The sequence below is a fragment of the Labrus mixtus genome, chromosome 12 (genome assembly GCF_963584025.1).
Source record: "Labrus mixtus chromosome 12, fLabMix1.1, whole genome shotgun sequence".
Classification (NCBI taxonomy): Eukaryota; Metazoa; Chordata; class Actinopteri; order Labriformes; family Labridae; genus Labrus; species Labrus mixtus.
The window spans coordinates 6,598,357-6,617,188 of record NC_083623.1 but is presented as its reverse complement, the minus strand read 5'-3'; the positions used below and the strand labels follow the sequence as shown (position 1 = coordinate 6,617,188).

Genomic DNA, 18,832 nt, shown 5'->3' with positions numbered 1-18,832 from the left:
TAACCTGAGAGCGCACAGTAGAATAATTGATGGAATTTTTTATAAAACAATAAAAAAAATAGAAAGATGTATAAAGGGCTTTCTGACGTGTATGTTTATTTAAAAATGATGTAAACTACAAAATAAGTTTGATTGACTCCACTAGTTAATTCTGTGTGTAGGTGGTGGGGTGGGAAAGAGAGAGGGCTCGCGCTCCCTCCCACCGACTGTGACTGCGCTCCCTTTTTTGTTTTTTTTCTCCCCCCACACAGTCAAACATGGCGAAACTCTTTGCCATCATACCGCCACCCTCACCCTCACCATCATCCGCTTCATCGCTATCACCGTCTTTTACGCCACCGTCATTATCTTCACTGCTATCAACACCATTATCTCCGGTACCGTGATGACCCGGGAGGATGGAGAAGTTGTCGGCGAGCCTGTCGGAGATCACTTGGAGCCCGTTGGCGCTGCCGCTGGATGCGGTGGTCAGCAAGTTCCGTCTGCCCACTCTGGTGCGCCTCGCCCACGGTAAGAGACTGGAGACCCCCCTCCAGCAGGTGCCTTGAGCTCCAGCGAGACCCTTTAAAAACTTCTTAATTTCTCTGTCAAATGTCAAATGACAGTACTTAACACTCCTCTGAGATAACCGTGACAGTGTGCTGACATGTTCAATTTAATTTGTGTTTTCAAACAGGAAACGAGTTTAAAACTTCAACATTTTTTTTTTTTTTTTTTAGAGGAATATTTGTTTCGAGGGGGGTTTTTGTGAGTTTAATTACGCTTGCGTGTGAGAACAAGTGCAGCAATTTTCGAAGAATCTTGTGGAGGATTTTTAAGGGTCAAGAGTAACGAGGAAAGTGTTGCTTCCGGTCAAACCCTTCAAAATAAAACATTGTTAAACTTTGTAAAGTAAAATAACAACAACTTGGATAAGCTAAATGAAGAAAACCATGCCCTATTAGGGAAATGTGAATAATTCTACCCTATGATTTGGGCAGACAGCTTTTAAAGTGGATAATTTAATAGTTTAAACCAAAAAGCTCAACCATAATATTTACATAGTATTGCACAACATGCTGACATCAAGAAAATTGCTTAAATGTCACTCAGTGCTCATGCAATTTAGTTGCTGGTGCTGTCCCAAAAACAAGAGTGTAGCCCAACTTTGAATCATTACACCACACCTACTACACCTTTAGAGAAACTTGTGCAATGTCAATAACAATATGAAGTGCAAAAAGTAAACAAAAAAAAGTGCAATTTAACTTTAACTTACTTTTTGTCTAGCTGCTGTTCTTCATGATTTACACCATTTGTGACACGCTGAATCCAAAATAAACCCAAAATGCATGATTTTTATTTACTAAACAGGCATTTTTTTTAATCAGAGGGTAGCTGATATCTAGCTTTAACTTCACCTGACTGCATCAATATGGTGTGAAAACATGGCCATTATAGTGAGGGGGCCCCATCAAATCTTGTACAAGTGATGTATTTAAGAGAAATTGTTTCCATGTTAGAGATAATACACTGGATTGACACCATCCATAATTTCTGAAAGTTGACATCAGTCAGCAGCACAGTATCATGTCTACCAAAATGTGAGCCTCTTGATTTCCTCACCTGCAAATATCTTGGAGAGTAGAGACTCTCTCACTACTTTATATGAGCCTGTATCATTGAGAGACTAGTTCCTGTTTCCTGTGCGACACTTCACAAAACTTTAAGATGGCATGGGAATCAAAGACATGGTGTCTCAACCTCAGCTGCTAATGTAGCACCACTATTTAAACTCTGGCTGACATATACAACATAAATAGCTTGACCATGTGTTGATTAAAATATCTTGATTGATAACCAATGGTCAAACCAAAGTTTTTTTTTTTAAATACTGAATTTTGTGTAAGTAATATTATTGATGGAAAATGACAACCTGCTATATTTATAAGTTTTAATCACAGGGTTACGTTGGTGCTCTTATTTTGTAAACCATCACGGTCTAAATTCCGGTGTTCCTTTGTTGCATTCCTGCTGGCTTGATGTCGCTGCGGCACTAAAACTCGGACTCAAGACTTTCCCAGTTCACTCCAACCCCACTGACTTGCGTAGGGTAGTCATTCTGAAAGAAACGGGCCCAGTTTTTTCTATTTATTTGTGTTTCATGTTTCACCGCCAACACGATTCCCCTGCTTCACCAGATTTGGTGTCTTTACTTTTTGGGAAGCGTCGATGGGTGTCATGGCCAAAATTGTTCCAGTCCAGCGAGGCCCGGAAAGCCACAAAGTGTCTGTTGTGCTGCTCAAGTGCTGCTCAATTCTTTTCATATGTAAATGCTGTAATCTGTCGGTGAATGTTGTGAATACTAACGAGCAGCGACTGGGAGGAAAAAACCTTCAACTTTCCTCTGCAGACAAATGCAAGCGTGCAGCCATGCCGAGTACGCAACTGTACCCAAAAAAAAAAATGACGCACCTGAACTTCTGCGTGCGCACATTATGGAGGGATTAGTTGAGCACGCAGGTGTTTATTAACCGAGCTTTACGGAACCCTGTTTGTTTGCTTAACCAGCCAACACACAGAGAGGGTGGTTAGTTATCTACAACACGCCATGATGTCAGCATTTTGTGCAAAAAAAATTTCCATCATATTTTCCCCCCATCAACAACAAACAAACAAAAGCTGTGTTTTATTCATGGAGAGCTTGTGTGTCAGTGGTATGTAAGTGCGGGGGTGTAATTCACTGTGATGGGGGTTTTCCTGGTGGCCGGCAACATGAATATGTTCCTGACTGCACACTATCAAATTAAATACTTGGCTTAAGTTACAGATAAAGTGTCGCAAGCAATTAGTCTTCAATATATTACGTGCAGTTAACCAAAATCACATGGATTGTAACAATTTAATCATGCCAACCAAAGGGAAATGAGCTGTGGTTATGAGCAGTGGAAACAGTAACATTTGTTGGAAGAACATATTTCTTGAAGCTCCTGTGAGGAGTTTTTAAGCTGGTTATGAAATAAATTACTAACAGTACTGAAGCTTCTTTATGAGCTGTAAAATTAATCGAGAACATCCGGGATGAGATTGAACAATTGTGTAAAGTGCGGATGTAAAAGACCAAATCAGCAAAGACATAAAAGGTACCACTTTGTCCACAGGGGGATCCAAAGTCGACACAAAACTAAAGTTCCTCACCGTAGTTTTTAGTTGAATTTGGAGGTAGGCTACCTATACCTTACTTTAGTATTCTTAAAATGCATATTTTAAACAGTAATTTGGTACTTTTTCGTCATTTATTTGCCAGCTAAAGTCGCTATTTTATGTGGATCATGGTGTCACATTGAAAACGTGAATATTTTTAAAAGATATACTGACGTTTCTTCACAAAAAATGTAAAGGGTGTCCATGTTCATAGCAAGTTTGCATGAGTAGGAGTAGCTACTTTCACTCACGCCTATGTTGCTGATAGTAGCCAGGACTTCTTTTATATTCTTCTTATATATTTCTTTGTTGGCTTCTTGATGTCATTTTTCAAGATAGTCCGATGATTTTGATAAAATTCAACACTTTTTATTTCTAAACCCATTCAATTTCTAGAATTGTGATGACTGATAGTATTGAAAACTTCATAATTGTGTTTGGTACTGAAACATTGCTAACATATTTTTGTAATGTAGACATGTGTGCAGGAGTTATCTTGCACATTTAGGTCATCAAAAACAAGAAATGACCCGATATTGTGTGTCTAGGAGTTCCATTTTGTCGCTGTCGTGTCCAAACAGTTATTAAAATTCTTTAAAATTACTAAAAAGGTATCAAAGTTTACAATGTTGGTCTCTTGACAACCCGAATTGCACCTCACTTTGAGCTGTTGTACCTTCGACTGGTACCTTTTGTATGAATGAGATTCAGTGTTAAGAAACCAAATCTTGAAGACACTCCTCTCCAATCAAACAAAACATGTGTCAGAGCTTTAAAAACTGTGTTTCCACCTCCAGTTATTGGCTCTGAAGACTTTTTGACTGGTGGTACTATTCAGTAACTCTTATTAAGTAGTTACCGTGGAAATCTGTTGACAGCAAAGACTTTGACTCATCCAGTGTAGCAATGTTATATTTGCAAAACGGCATTGCCGTTATGTACAGATTTCGCTTCGAGTACCAACAAAAACATGTTTCTATTAGCCACAATTATGTCAACTGACCTGCAGCTAAATATTGGAGTATTGGAGCATTGGTGTCGAGCCTCAGGCGACTAACACTTTAAAAGGATTTTTTTAGTAGCAGCAGTTCATCAGCAGCTGGAACATAAAGCATCCCTGTGATCTGTGTGTGTGTGTGTGTGTGTGTGTGAGTGAGACAGGGAGACCGAGCTGTATGTGTGTGTGTGTGTGTGTGTGTGTGTGTGTGTGTGTGTGTGTGTGTGTGTGTGTGTGTGTGTGTGTGTGTTTGTGTTGTGATTGAGTTGTACCGCTGTGCTTTCAGCAGAAATCAATGCTGTTGTGCGACATGATGGCCCCGGTTTAAGCTGGAACTCTGTGTGTGTGTGTGTGTGTGTGTGTGTGTGTGTGTGTGTGTGTGTGTGTGTGTGTGTGTGTGTGGGTTCACGGGGGCAGTGTAATAGTTGGTTGTCAGTTGCATCGTGGGCCCTGATGAGTATGTTGGGGCTGATGAACAGTCAAGGAGAGTGGTAATTATGCACACAGAATCCTGAATGTTTGTGTGTGTGTGTGTGTGTGTGTGTGTGTGTGTGTGTGTGTGTGTGTGTGTGCTTGCTTGCTTGTGTGTAGGGAAGTTTGTTTCCCGTTGCCGTGCATTTTAGTGTGACTTTAAAAATGCTAAATGTGTTTTTTTTAATGGGCTATTTCTTCAATCCTAATCCCATTCTGTGTGTGTGTGTGTGTGTGTGTGTGTGTGCGTATGTGTGTGTGTGTGTGTGCGCTACAGGTGAATGTGTGGAGGGTCTGTCCGAGGAGGATGTGGTGCTTTTACACTCCTGTCGTCAGTGGACCACAGTGACCGCCCACAGCTTAGAGGAGGGACATTACGTCATCGGACCCAAGATTGACATCCCTCTGCAGTACCAGGGTGAGCGCACACACACACACACACACACACACACACACACACACACACACACACACACACACACATTTCGACACAGTCTTACATAAAAGTGTCTTAACAGTCAGTCAAAAGTTCAACCTTTCTCTAAAAGGCAATTTGTCACTTAAATGTTTGTTTCCCAGAGGTCATAATTTTCCACTCGCTCTATTCTTGTTTGGGGGAAATGTCTCTTTAAGGCAAACAAGCATATTAAAGTGACTTAAGGGATTAAGATGATAAACTGATAGTGGCAAGTAATGTCCGCCGGTTGTTCCCCACGATCCAAAGATGAACAAAAATATGACAAGGTCAAACTCGACATTTCGTTCTGTTGTGAACAAAGTTGATAAGATTTGTCCCCGATGGAGCAGGATCCCGTATTTACAGTAAAAGTGGAACAGGCTCCTATTTCCTGGTGTTTGGTTATTAACTTTCTTAGCAGGTATCAATCAAAAGCTCACGCCTTTAAAGTTTGACAGAAGACAAAACCCCAAGGTATAAACAGCCAGAATCAAGAAGGAGTTTTTAAATGAACAGTCTCACATTATTAAAACAGTCACAGTGAATTTCAGCCTGTTTCTTAAAAGAAGAGTAAAACAGTGACGCCTTTTGAGATATCGACCAAATTGTTGAAGACAGACATGAATAAAACCAATGGAACAACATTATATCGACATGGCAGCATGTTAAGAGTGTTTAAAGGACGCAGATTTTAAGAGAGATGATATTAACCTCAGCCCTTTTTACAATCCCACCACAGCGCTGTAACAAAGAGCTGCAGTGATTACACCTGCAGAGGTGGCCGGCAGCTTTACTCACTGACGCTTATTGTTGCTAGGTTGCGAGAGTTAACCTCTACTGTTCCTGGTAATGGCCGGTTCAGTGGATCAGTCTAAATCCAATAAAGACTTTGTACATTAAACTCTGCGCTTATAGCTACCACCCCAGTCAACCAAGCCCTCATTTGTACGGCGCCAGTTCATAACAAGCGTTGTCTCGAGACGCTTTACAAAAGAGAATATGGGATAACATGCAGGAAGGATTTCTCACGTTCCTGTTGTCCACACTTCCTTGCCGCCTAGTGCACATGCTCACTTCAAACATGATTATTTCATGGGATTTACTTTGGTTCACTCAAGTTTCTACGCATTTTATTTGGCCCGAGGTGATCCCAGTCACTCACAGGTAATGTGAGGTAAACACAAAAACTCAGAACATTACAACTTTCATTGTAACATTTTTAAATCTATCATGTCAGGCTGCGAATATCAAAGGATCATCCCACAAAAACCTGGAGGGATAAATATTTATGTACATACAACAGACCTTAACTTTTCTCTTTAATACTCCTGTGAGAAACTTTTCATTTGTGATCAAATGTTAGGTTTTATTTCTTTGCTGGTCCTACCCGGTACATGAGCAGGTAGTGTTTTTTGACTCTCACGGGGGCTTTGATACAACCCAGGCCACATTAACACACAAACCAGATGTATTTATATACACATGACCTTCCCTGACTCCTCCTGTACCACTGACCTGCCGTCTTCCTGCTGAATGAGTCTGATCACTATGACCTCACCGGCGCTCCATCACCACACCGTCTCATCGTTCAGACGCTCCGACCAGTCACATCATCGGCTGTGTAACTGGATCCTAATGCCTCCTCTTCATTGTTTCCTCCTCTGATGGAGCGCTGATGTCACCTCACACAACTGATGCCTCTCAGGCTGCTTTTTCGGAAGAATGAAGGAATATTTGAATGGGTTGGGGGGGCTGAGGGGGGGGGGCAGGTTGGTGAGCTCATTGTCGTTTTTGTCTAAGCATTTCACAGCGGAAACAGGAGACAATTAATATGAGCAACATGAGCAGCATGAAGTAAACAACTTCAAGTCAAGTACTCGGCTATTAAGGCAACCTAACAGAGAGTACGTTAGCATGCAGTTTGAAAAAAGTCGATTTATTGTGTTAGTCCAACTAAAAGTGCACTTTACAAATACGTGTTAACATGTTAGTCAGACTGAAATCGTCTGAAGTCGAATTTCTCAAAGGTGGACTAACACACACTGGACCAAACATTCTGTTCATGCTCCACAGTTCCCACGCCGGGCTTTGGTCATGAAGTCGAATAGCATAAATATGTAGCATATAGCGGAAGTCTCATTGACGACTGTATTCGGATATTAGCATAAGCTAGAGGGATAGCATGCATCACATTTGTACCAAAAGTAAATCATAGGAATGGAAGAAATGTAAAGTTGTCTGTGTTTTCACAGTTCAACATACAACCAGTTTGCCACTTGCTAACTTGTTAGCATGATCGACCAGGAGAAGGTCCAATAATTACTAGCTGAAAAGGCGGCATAGCGCCACCTACCATAGCGAACTGGGACATACTTTGGTTATAGATCTATTCTCTGGACAGGACCAGAGCTCGACTTTACATTGCATGTAAACATACTGAGTGTTAACACCATGACGGTGAAAATGAAGAAGTTCCCCCTTTAGACCCTTTTAAGCTAAATACAATATAAAGGACTCAACGACAAACCTTCCTTCAGGATGTTTCTGCCTTTCCACCACACGAGAACATCCTAGAATGAGCATAAGAAGAGTTCTGTTACAAACTAACTTCAACATGAAGTATTTTTTTATTTTTAAATCTCTTATCACTTCATCTTAAAACCAGACATGGGGCGCTGGTTGCGCGGTAGTGTATGGAGGCTGTCGTCTCAAGCGGGCGGCCCGTATTCGCATCCCACCTGTGGCTTCTTTCCCGCATGTCATTCCCCACTCTCTCTCTCCCTGATTTCCGACTCTATCCACTGTCCTATCTCTCCATTAAAGGCCCAAAAAGCCCAAAAATAAATCTTTAAAAAAAAAAAAAGCAGACATACGCTGTAGTGCTCAAACCTAAATAGTTTAGTTCCCAACTTCTTTTCTTATTTGGCCAAATTTGTCACAGTACTGAATATTTAAAGAAAGGAAAAGGACCCAATTGTAGAACTCAAAAAAGGTTTCATGATTCAAAACATCCAAGGGAAAAGAAAGCTTTACCTCTTTAAAGTCAAAAAAATGTCCAAACTGAAAAAAATCCATTAAAGGTCAGAAACATGTAGAGCCACGATGAATCACTGGGAACACAGAACTAGTACGACGACGTATGAACAGAGGGAACAGGGAGGAAGTAAGACTAGACATGATACACAGGGGTAAGAACTACAAAATAAAACAGGAAACACTGAAAACTAAACTCAGGATTATCAACAGAAAAATGCACAGGAAACAGAAACACAAGGACAAGAAATTACAAAATAAAACAGGAAATCACAACTAAGCAACAACAAAAGGAAACAAAGAAACTAAACAAAGGTCAGTCATAACAAATTCTTCTTTTCTTCAGATTGGTATTTTTTCGGTCTTTAATTGGACAAAAAGGATTTTCTGGCTCGTCGGGAAGTGTTTATCAGAATCAGGTTTATTGCCACGTAGATTTAAACACAAAAGAATCATGTCTCGGTGTTTTTGGCTTAATAGAAATGAAAACAGGAGTGGAATATAAAAAATAGAAAGTTTGGAACAGCCATATTCTTACTGTCAATGAACTTAAACAGAATAAGATTTTTAAAGTAAAAAGTAGGTAACGTGTTGTACAGTTGTGCAAGACTGGGCAACATGATGGTACTGTAAATGTCTTTCAGTGAGTAGCGTCCGGCTGCAGCCCCGGAGCAGAAGCCCCTGACTCATGATGTATTAGTATCCAGAGTTTAAATCCCCTTTCATGTTGTATCTGTGATTCTCAAACGTGAACATCAGGTTAGGGGCGGCTGTGGCTCAGTTGGTAGAGTCGGTCGTATCTCAGCCGGAAGGTTGGGGGCTCGATCCCCAGCTCCTGCAGCCACATGTCCGATGTGCCCTTGGGCAAGACACTTAACTGCTGCTTCATTGGTGGAGTATGAGAAACAGAAGGGTATTAGTTACTTCTGATGGTCACTTTGAATAGCAACCGCTGCCTTCAGTGAGTGAATGAGAAGGTGTGACCTGCAGTGTAAAAGAGCTTTGAGGAGTCAGAAGACTAGAAAAGAAGCTAAAGCTAAAGAAGCTCAAGTCCATTTAGCACAAGAAGTGGCTCAATGCTAACGTTAGCTGTGTTCTGCATGTAGCTAATGGGTTTTCAAATACTTGAAATCTCCCTTTTCAATCTCCATTATCTTTGTAGTTTCTTATCAATAAGTCACCCCCGTCACACCAGGGGCTTATGTCACGCCTTGGACTTTAGTCATGCCAGGGGGGGCTGCTTCAAATAGTTTTTTTCGCTTCCAGTTTAAAGTTAGACACAGCGTCGTATTAGCTGCAGCATTACATCAACCCGATGACCTTCTGAGCTGTGATCCATTTTAACGATGCATTCCGGTAGACACGGTAAAAAACGCCAGCCAGCAAGTCCCAGTTAAATGCATGGACACTTTTAGCACCACATGACAGGTGAGTTGTTGTTGAATCAGAAGGCATCACCGGTGATGAGCTAATGTCTGTGTGATGACTTCATACAGGAAGTCTAAATAAGCCTTGCAGGAGAGCAATATAGGTTTCCCCCTGGGGGACGGACAACAGGATGCTCCCTCCTGCTTATCCTCTCTCTCTCTCTTTCTCTCTCTCTCTCGCTGTCTGTCTCCTCCTCGGTCAATGAGAGGGAGGATGACTGAAAGATAGAGGGCAGAAAAGATGAATGAATGGGTTTCTTGGAAGCAAGTTGGCGCCACAGAGATCCTTGTAATGCTGAACTAGCTGCCAAAGCTTTATGCGCGAGGATTTAAAAGCCTCAAAGTGATTCAGTTTTATTTCTGGGAACATTTTCTGCATAGTAATTATAGATTTTACAAATGTTAATGCATCTTAATTCTGTTGTTCCCCCCCCCCCCCCCCCCCCTCTAAATAATCCTCTTTCTGGCAAGAGTTTTAGGAGAGAACTGGTTTACTGTTTAGGTTCAGCGGTGGCTCTGTTTACTTCTCCTGAGTCTGTCACTTAAAGGTTCTTAAAGGGGGGGTCGATGGGTTGTGTTGAGAAGTAGCACTTGCTGGTGTTGTTCGACGGGGTGGAAGCTCCTTATCCCTGGGGCCCTGCATGTCTGAATCGGGAGGTGGGAGGTGGGAGGTGGGGGGGGGGGGGGGAGAAAAAGGAAGGGAGGTGTTGGCGAGGAGGACGGCGGAGTTTGGTATTCTGCTCGGCCTCACAGACAAAAGAAACTTTCTCATTTCTCTTTCTCTCCCTCACACACACACACACACAAACACTCTGACTCTAAAAGAGAGAAACGAGAGGGTCTTCAGAGGTTTAGAGTAGTTAACTGTAATCCCATAAACCCGTAAATAGGAATAAACGATCTGATTTGAAGCTCAGTGTGCATTCTCAGGAGGGTTTTTACAACATCAAGAAGTGGTGCAAGCCTCAAACATTTACAGTTTCAAGAACACAAACAGAGTCAGTGGAGCGCGACACCGGAGAGTGTGAAAGATTTACAGATAGACGAGGGAAGAAAGGGTGAGAGAGAGAGAGAGAGTTGTGTGTGTGTGTGTGTGTGTGTGTGTGTGTGTGTGTGTGTGTGTGTGTGTGTGTGTGTGTGTGTGTGTGAGTGTCTCCATGGTGATGTGTCTCTGCTCCGCGTGAGAATGGGGGTCCTTTATTGTGTTGCCATGCCAACCCCTTCGGCTGTTGATTGGCCGAGAGCTGGTGCCAGGTCATACAGGTCACGGAGGTGTCTTTGTGTGCTTCTCCTACAAACTGGGAGTACTTTGGATATGTGTGTGTGTGTGTGTGTGTGTGTGTGTGTGTGTGTGTGTGTGTGTGTGTTTGCTTGTAAGAATGTAAAGAGTCAGATTTAAGTAATAAAAAAAGACAGCCCGTCTTGATTCTGATTGGTCTGTGAGTGTAGGGACATAAAAACGCTGTCAGTCACTCCCTGCTAAGTGCTAAGGCTAGCTCTTTAACTCAGCAAGAAATTCAGCCAGTCTCATAGATGACTGGAGTAGATCCTGAAGTATGTACTCATAAAAAAAAAACGACTTTGAATTCATGGATCAATGAATAGTTTGGAATCGAAAATAGATTCTGAATCGAAAATCAAAATCATAATCGAATCGAATCGTGAGACACCAAAAGATTCCCAGCCCTAGTATATCCACAAAAGTCGGTTGCAGGATACAATTATCATTCTTTCCCACATTTGCACGGTACATTTTCCTGAGTATTACCTGCTGCATTCACACATTTGGCTCACTTTGGCTTTTGAGGATTGGCAGGAAAAATTCAGGAAAAAGTCTGAGTGAAGAATCTGTTTTCCCCTTAAAATGTTTGTAACTTTGAGGAGTGTTGTGCATTGGTCAAACGGGGCTCCAGTTTCCTCCACTCTTCCCTTTGTATCCTCCTTCTCCTTCATTCCTTCCTTCTCTTCTTTGACAAACATACTTCCCTCCTCCTGCCATCTTTTTTTTTTATTTTTTTTACCTCCATTCATAATCCTTCTTTGCCCTCCTTTTCCATTTCTTTTTGCCTCTCTGCAGGGAAGTTCAAGTTGTTGGATGAGGACCGAGACGTCAGGGATCCGGTCCAGTATTTTGCCAGTGTGGAGGAAGTTGCTGGAGTCTTCCCTGACAGGGTCTTTGTCATGGAGACGATCACTTTCAGCGTCAAGGTTTGTTTTCCTGACACACTCTTTACCAGAGAGGCTATATCTTATTTTTCTAAACTAGATAGTCTGCCCTCCTTCAGGTTACTTCACAGACTATCTGTCGTGCAACATCATATCCACACATCCGCACATGTATATTCTGCAGGTGGTCTCAGGCGAGTTCAGCGAGGACAGCGAGCCCTACAGCTTCACTCTGCAGGCAGGAGATGAGCTGTCACTCATGGGGAAGGCAGAGCTTCTCTGTGCCACGCCCTCCAAGGAAAAGACGGGACTGAGCGCGCTGCTGAGACGCCTGGGGAAGACCCCTCGAAGTAAGTCAGGTCAAACTTCTATGTAGTCCGTCTTCAGGGGTCAATCAGGGGAGATGTGTGAGACAGGAGGAAAAAACAACCAGGTGTATCTTTGTCAAAAATCTATGGGAAGAAAAGTTTATTCTCCCTGGAAATTGCTATATTTGTGAAAAGAAAAAAAATTGAGAAAATGTGAAATGCAGGTTTCATCTCATGTGAGGAGTTTCAACAGAGTAAGAAATGTGTGTTTTCTCTTTTTGGGTATAAAGATTTACCATCGCTATGTAGTTGTTATAAATACCTTATACTGTTGCCATGGGTTACGCGTCATATGTAGTGATCAATAACAAGCTGCTGGAACAAACTGAAGCACCTACTGCAGTCAGTCAGTAGGCGGCGCTCCAAATGTTTTGGCTACACTTTGGGGGATCTATCATGTCGTCCATCTTTTATACAGTCTAAGGATTGTACCTTTACTCTTTCTGTCCCCCCCCCCCCTCCCCTCCCAGGTAAAACTCCCTGCCTGGTCTGCATGAACCACCGCACCAATCAGAGCGTCAGCCTGCCCTTTGGCTGTCGTGGACGCTTTTGCACACGCTCCCCTCTTGAACAAGGCATGCTGGGAGGAGAGCACACGGTACGCAGCATAATCGAGAGGGTCCGCCTCCCCGTCAACGTCTCGGTGCCTTCGCGACCCCCGCGCAACACCTACGACCGCCACGCCGTCCGAGAGGGCCACCGCTACAAGCTGCTCAACATCGTCAGCAAGACGGTGGTGCTCTGCATGGTGCTGCGCCACCAGGAAGTCTCCCCCTCGCACTTCCTGCTGCTGCGCTGCATGCCCCGCTTCAACGTGGCCGAGGCCTCTCTCCACGCGGCGGCGCTGGAGAGCCTTCTCTTGCGGCACTCCTTCGACCCGGATGCTTACTCTCGCGCCGTGAGGGAAACCAGACCAGAGCTGGAGTGTATGACGGAGGAGTGCGTGAGCCCGCGGCGGTCGCGCATGTGTGTGTCGGGTCAGGACTCGTTAGCGCCAGCACTGCAGCGCCTCTCCATGTGCGGGTACGGGGGCGGGGTTTCAGACAGCCTATCGCAGCGCTGCAGGGACTCTCTCGGGGAGCGGTTGGGGGAGGGGCCAGGTGAGGAGCGGGAGTATATGACTCCCGAGTGGACTGATGCAGAAATGAGGACCAGTGAGGAAATCCCTTATGAGGAACTTTGGACCAATCAGAACCCAGAGAGCTTGGGGAAGGAGCCGAACCTCATCTCCTTCCACTCGTCTTCTTCTTTAGATGGCACACTTGGTACCGTGCTAACAAGAGTGTCCACGCCGCCACCCGTACCTCCAAAATCTGATGCTGTGAGTCTCTATCTTCACCTCTCTGTCCGTCTCTCAGTCTGTCTGTCATGCTTCTTATCTGTCTGCAGCAGCATCCGGCTGTTAAAAGTCAGGATGCCTGCTTTGAATTATTCATACATTTTGGCTTTTAAACCTCACTGACCACATTTACACACACAGACACACACACGCATAGACACACACTCTGACTTCCTGGAAAGGCCCGCTTTACACTTACAGCCCATGAATACATATGTGATCACCAGTTAGCAGGAACATGTGTGCTGTGTCAGAGGGATGCAACAACCCAATAAGAAGTGCAACACTGAAGTACAACACACAAAAAAACAAATTATTTTTGATTATGAGAGTGACACCATCTTTGATGATAAGAACAGAAAAACAAAAAGCTAACGTTGTAGTTTGATGCTTGTTGACAAAGGACTAACACTGAGGTTTTCACTTGACCAAAATAACCTCCATTTTATCTTACAGTTTGATTTAAGGAAGCTGAAGTTTCTTTATAACCTTTAATTAGTACTTTCATAATACTGTATCTGTTTTTTGTCCCCTGCAACTAAATGTCAGTGCATCATATCTCAGTGGTAGGAGATTACATTAAACAAAGAACAGAGAACAACAGGTTAAAAGGACAAACATTTACACAGAACCAGTAATAAACACACAGTAATAAAAGTGACAGTTCAATTGCACTTGGTCATGTTATTTGGTCTTGCTCCATAAGATTCATAGGATAAGATAAGATTTACTTTTATGGATCCCGCAAGGGGAAATTCTGTTTTTTACTAATGATTCATTCACAGTTGTAGTCCTTTACAGAGTTCAGCTCCTTAATGGTACTTGGTAGAAACTGTGGTCTTCATAGCCTTCTGTAATATGAATAATTTAAATGTACATTTCTATATCTATATTTATCTCTAAACATCACAGATAGATCTAAAAAAAATAACAGCCGATATTGGTATCTGATTTTTTTCTGTCCCTAATATCGGCATCGGTATCGGACCCAAAAATCCCACATTGGTCGGGTATTTTTTTAATTCTTTTTTACGTCACACAGTCACCTTTGCACTTTGCAGCTGTTCAGACATACAGCCCGTTCTGATCTGCTGGACGTGTCTCGTTATTTCAGAAAAACAGAGCAGATTAAATACAAATCACTTCCGTAAAAGTCGAGCTGAAGTTAGAAAAGAAGAAGCCTTCCCAAACCTTTAGATCAAATCCTGAGTAACTCTATTACAGCTATTTAAAAAAACAAACAGTTTGATAGATTCATGGTTGTATGTGCACTGATAATGATGAGTCCACATATTGTTTCATGCTTCTCATGTTTAATTGAAGGCTGTTATTATTAGTGGTGAACAGTATCTCAAAAAGACTTGTTTTATTTCACCACCAAACGGCGTTTCCAGTTGCGAACTTTGTTTTCATGGACGAGCTGTTTCCGAGGTTGCTTCCCTACTTTGGTATTCGTGTGTCTGCGTTTGTAAAGAGAAAAAGATCACGCTTGTTTGCCTTAATTATTATTTTTTCTGTCAGAGAGCGATGGCAGCGTGGCAGCGGTACTACGAGGGCGCGTGGGTGTCGACGCCTGCATTGCAGCTGGATTATACCCTGTCGCACACCGTGTTCCTCGTTCCCTGATATTTAGCTTGCCAAAGCACTCTGTGTTCGTGTGTGCAAAGAGCTTGCTAGTGTGTGTGTGAGGCAGTCTGTTTGAGGTGTAAAGGTCACAAAGTTTGACATTTACCAAGCAGAACATTGAGACAAGCAAATACACACATTCTCTCACACACACAAATAAATTCTCCACAAATCCCCCGGAGAAGTCGAGTTTTAGGAGTTTACTTTTTGATGTTGTAAGTCTCATTTGCTGAGTGTGTGTGTGTGTTTGTGTGTGTGTGTGTGTGTGTGTGTGTGTGTGTGTGTGTGTGTGTGTGTGTGTGTGTGTGTGTGTGTGTTTATGTGTAGGTGAGAGAGGAGTGTCGCTACTTGATCGCCCCTCCTGTTCCCCCTCGCTGCTCTAAAGGAGGCTCCATCTCCAGCCCAGCCCCCAGCCCTCCTGTCCCACCTCGCTTCCCCAAAGCCTCCACCTCCCCAAGACCCAACCTCTCCTTCTACTCCTCGGGACTTCAGGACAGGTACAGTGGCAATGTTTTTTTTTTTTGTTTTTTTTTTTTCAACAGTAAACTGAGAGAATAGACATCCTCTATCAGCAGTGACACTTTTTTTTCCTTGGATGGGTTTTCCTTCACAAACAGGAAGAATTCTTCGAGGTCAAATTGAACCAATATGTTCGCTTGGGATGATAGGGTAACTCATGATATGATAGGATACCGTAGGGTAAGATGCAATACCATGAGATACGATAGGGTACCAGAAGGTATGATAGGATAAAATAGGGTACAATAGGATACGGCAAGCGTACAATACGTGGCCCACAAGACAATCATATAATATTACATTACAACATTTGATTAACTGCAGATAAAAAATGCAGGATTTTAATTTCCATTTGGTGTCCATTCCACCCCTTATCACACTTCCTCCTTTAACTTCTTTACGCCGATGTCCGACAATATCCCGCTGTCTTCTTCTTCTGCTTCTTTTATCCCGATGTCTTCTTCTTTGGCAAATGAACCTCTGTTCACGTTACCCTCATTCATGTCATAAAGCACCACCGTGAGGCGTTATGAGGCAGTGACACAGTGAGTCAAAGTGGCAGGGAAAACTAATTAGTGCCATACTTTAAAAAAACAAAAAAAAAACGTAAAATATTTGGCACCAGCGATTTAAAAAAATGTGTCACACGAGTCAGAGCGATGATATATTACTGTATCAATATTTTGTCCCACCCCAAGTGTCGGCTGTTTCCCACTAAAAGGATGCCACCTGTTGTCATCTTTGTATCTCTATAAAAATGGACGTAGTCTCAGTGATGTCACTCATTGATTTCTTAAGAAGTGTTATGAAACCTAACCATGATCATGTTGGAAAAGCTGACTTGCTGCTGTAAGAAAATGACTGTAAACCATATCCGTGTTTTCACTTTTTTAAATCATGTTGATTGATACCCTTCGATCTGCTCCGTCCCAGCTGCTCGCCCTCTCCGGATGCGTCCCTCTACTGTTACCCGTGCTCCTGGGCCGACTGCCCCGCCCCAAACCCCGCCAGTCCCGAGCCCATCTCTGCTCTCCCTGCAGACAGCACAGCCAACCCACAGCCGGCACAGGCGGCCTGGGCGGAGCCGTGGGTGGACTCTTTTACCTCCTCTGGACCTCGACTGAGGCCGCCTCCGCAGAGCCGGTTCGCTCCCTTCGGGGCGTTAAACCCCTTCAACCGCCAGTCCCCCTGCCCCTCACCTGAGCCCACCGCCAACCCAACAACAGATTCTTCCAGAGGCGCAGAAGGGGGTGGGACATCCACAGGAATAACTGAGGGCCTGTCCGCGCCCCCTGATCCCACCTGGCGTCCTCCTTCTGACCTCTCTGTGCTGTCACTGGAGGAAGTGTCCGCCTGCCTTCGCTTCATCGGCCTTTCAGAGGCAGCAGTGGGCGTGTTCCAGAGGGAGCGGATCGATGGCAGCCTCCTGGTGCAGCTAACCGAGGACATCCTGTCACAGGACTTCCACCTGAGCCGACTCCATGTCACTAAGATCTCACAGTTCATACAGGGCTGGAGGCCGAAGATTTAAAACACACACACACACACACACACACACACACACACACACACACACACTGTCCTGAAAATGTGCCTGTTGGCTGCTGAGCCGTCCTGAATGTGCCTTCCACTGTGACCAAGCGACTGCTGAGCCCCTGTGACTCAAGCTGACACTTTGCTGAAGGAAACAACGCCACCCTGTGGTCAAAAAACCTTGAATATTGGCTTCACACCACAAGTTTATAAAAAAGACTGTTTGAATCACACACTGGGACTACTAGGTTTACTAACAAATGGCTAAAACAGAATGTTATATGTTGAAAGTTTTCTATTTAAATTTGTTTTTCGGGGCAGGAAGTCAAGAATTAGTTCATCCTCACGCTTCAGCTGGAAGTTTAAGCTCCACATGGATTAGTGCGGCCTTCAGCACATGAAATCTGATACGAGGGAAAACATGCCTTCAGTTTTAATAAAGAATTTCTGAAGCTGTAGTGGACATGCGGCCATACAATATATTTACTCAATTTACCCGTGATAATGTTTAATCCTGGTTGTTTTCTCGAGATCTTCATTTAATTCATTTGTCATGATGAGGTTTCAATGCTGGTTTTCCCGCTCATTCATTCATTTCAGTTGTTTTTACAAATCTCAACTTGTTTTTTCTTTATCTCGGGATAAAAACCTTTATATCAATGCTATGTGTAGTTCATTTACAGTATCAACAAAGAGCAGAGAAGAACATACCGGTTTATGGTCTTGCACCTGTTGCAGGATACGTCCTCACCTCATCCCACCTCATCCCACCACCTCAATTTGAAGTGAAAAAAAGTCTGGCTGTTTGTGTTCGTACATGCAGCTCAACCTGGAAATTTCAAGAAGTGTTCGAGAGTTTTGTGCAAGTATGAAAGCAAAATAAAAGAGCGTTTTTTTTTTTGTTTTTTTTTTAAAGATAATGAAACGATAGTTGTTTTTATCTGAAAAAAAAGAACAAAAAACACAGAAAGTAAGAAGCAACCAGTCAAGAATTGAGTGAGACCTGGTACTGATCACTAACTAAACCCTCGCTGGATAAAAAACGTTCTACTGTATCAAGTTTGTGCTTTTGAGATGGTTTAATTGTCATTAACATTCCCTCAAATGGAAACACAACACGTCCTCCTGAGGTGTTGCCGTACTATAATAGAACTTTTCCACTGCCTCAGAAATAGATTTTTTTTAAAGTGTACCTCAGATCACATGTTGATGTTTGCCTGATTTAGCCATGCATTATTATAATAAATGAAATTACAAGTCATGTGTATGTAAAGCTGATTGCTGTTGTGATGACTGCTTCAAAGTAAAAAAAAAATCCAGAAATATAAGACATGTAGTGGCTATTTGTCCAAAAACAAATGAAAAATCTAAATAAACTAATATCAAAAATAATCAAATGACCACTGATGCACCATGGGGATGTGATGTACGCAGGCAAAAGAAATCCAATGTCCATGCAAGAGCTGCGGTATTTTGGTGGTTGGTTGCTCTGGTAAAAAACAATAGGCCCACCCAGGTGCATGCTGGTCCTCTACCTGCCTCTTAATAATAATCTCCGGTGCCCACAGTATTACCCAAATACCTAACAAAAATACTAATACAAAACTAAATTTACTAAACAAATAACTAGCAAAAATATTTTCTAAATAAAGAAAACGTGTAGATTAATTAAATAAACAACACTACCCAAATATTAGTAAACTAAATACCAAA

At 42.8% G+C, this 18,832-nt stretch overlaps 1 protein-coding gene across 1 annotated transcript; it reads left to right on the top strand.

Moving 5' to 3' along the window:
- The first annotated feature begins 250 nt into the window (after positions 1 to 250).
- Positions 251 to 17,577, top strand: gareml (GRB2 associated, regulator of MAPK1-like). Its single transcript, XM_061051695.1, has 7 exons — positions 251 to 510; positions 4,929 to 5,069; positions 11,646 to 11,776; positions 11,919 to 12,084; positions 12,573 to 13,423; positions 15,395 to 15,564; positions 16,520 to 17,577. Exons 1-7 carry the CDS (start codon positions 399 to 401, stop codon positions 17,115 to 17,117), a joined length of 2,169 nt encoding a protein of 722 aa, XP_060907678.1. The 5' UTR covers positions 251 to 398; the 3' UTR covers positions 17,118 to 17,577.
- Positions 17,578 to 18,832: the final 1,255 nt, after the last annotated feature.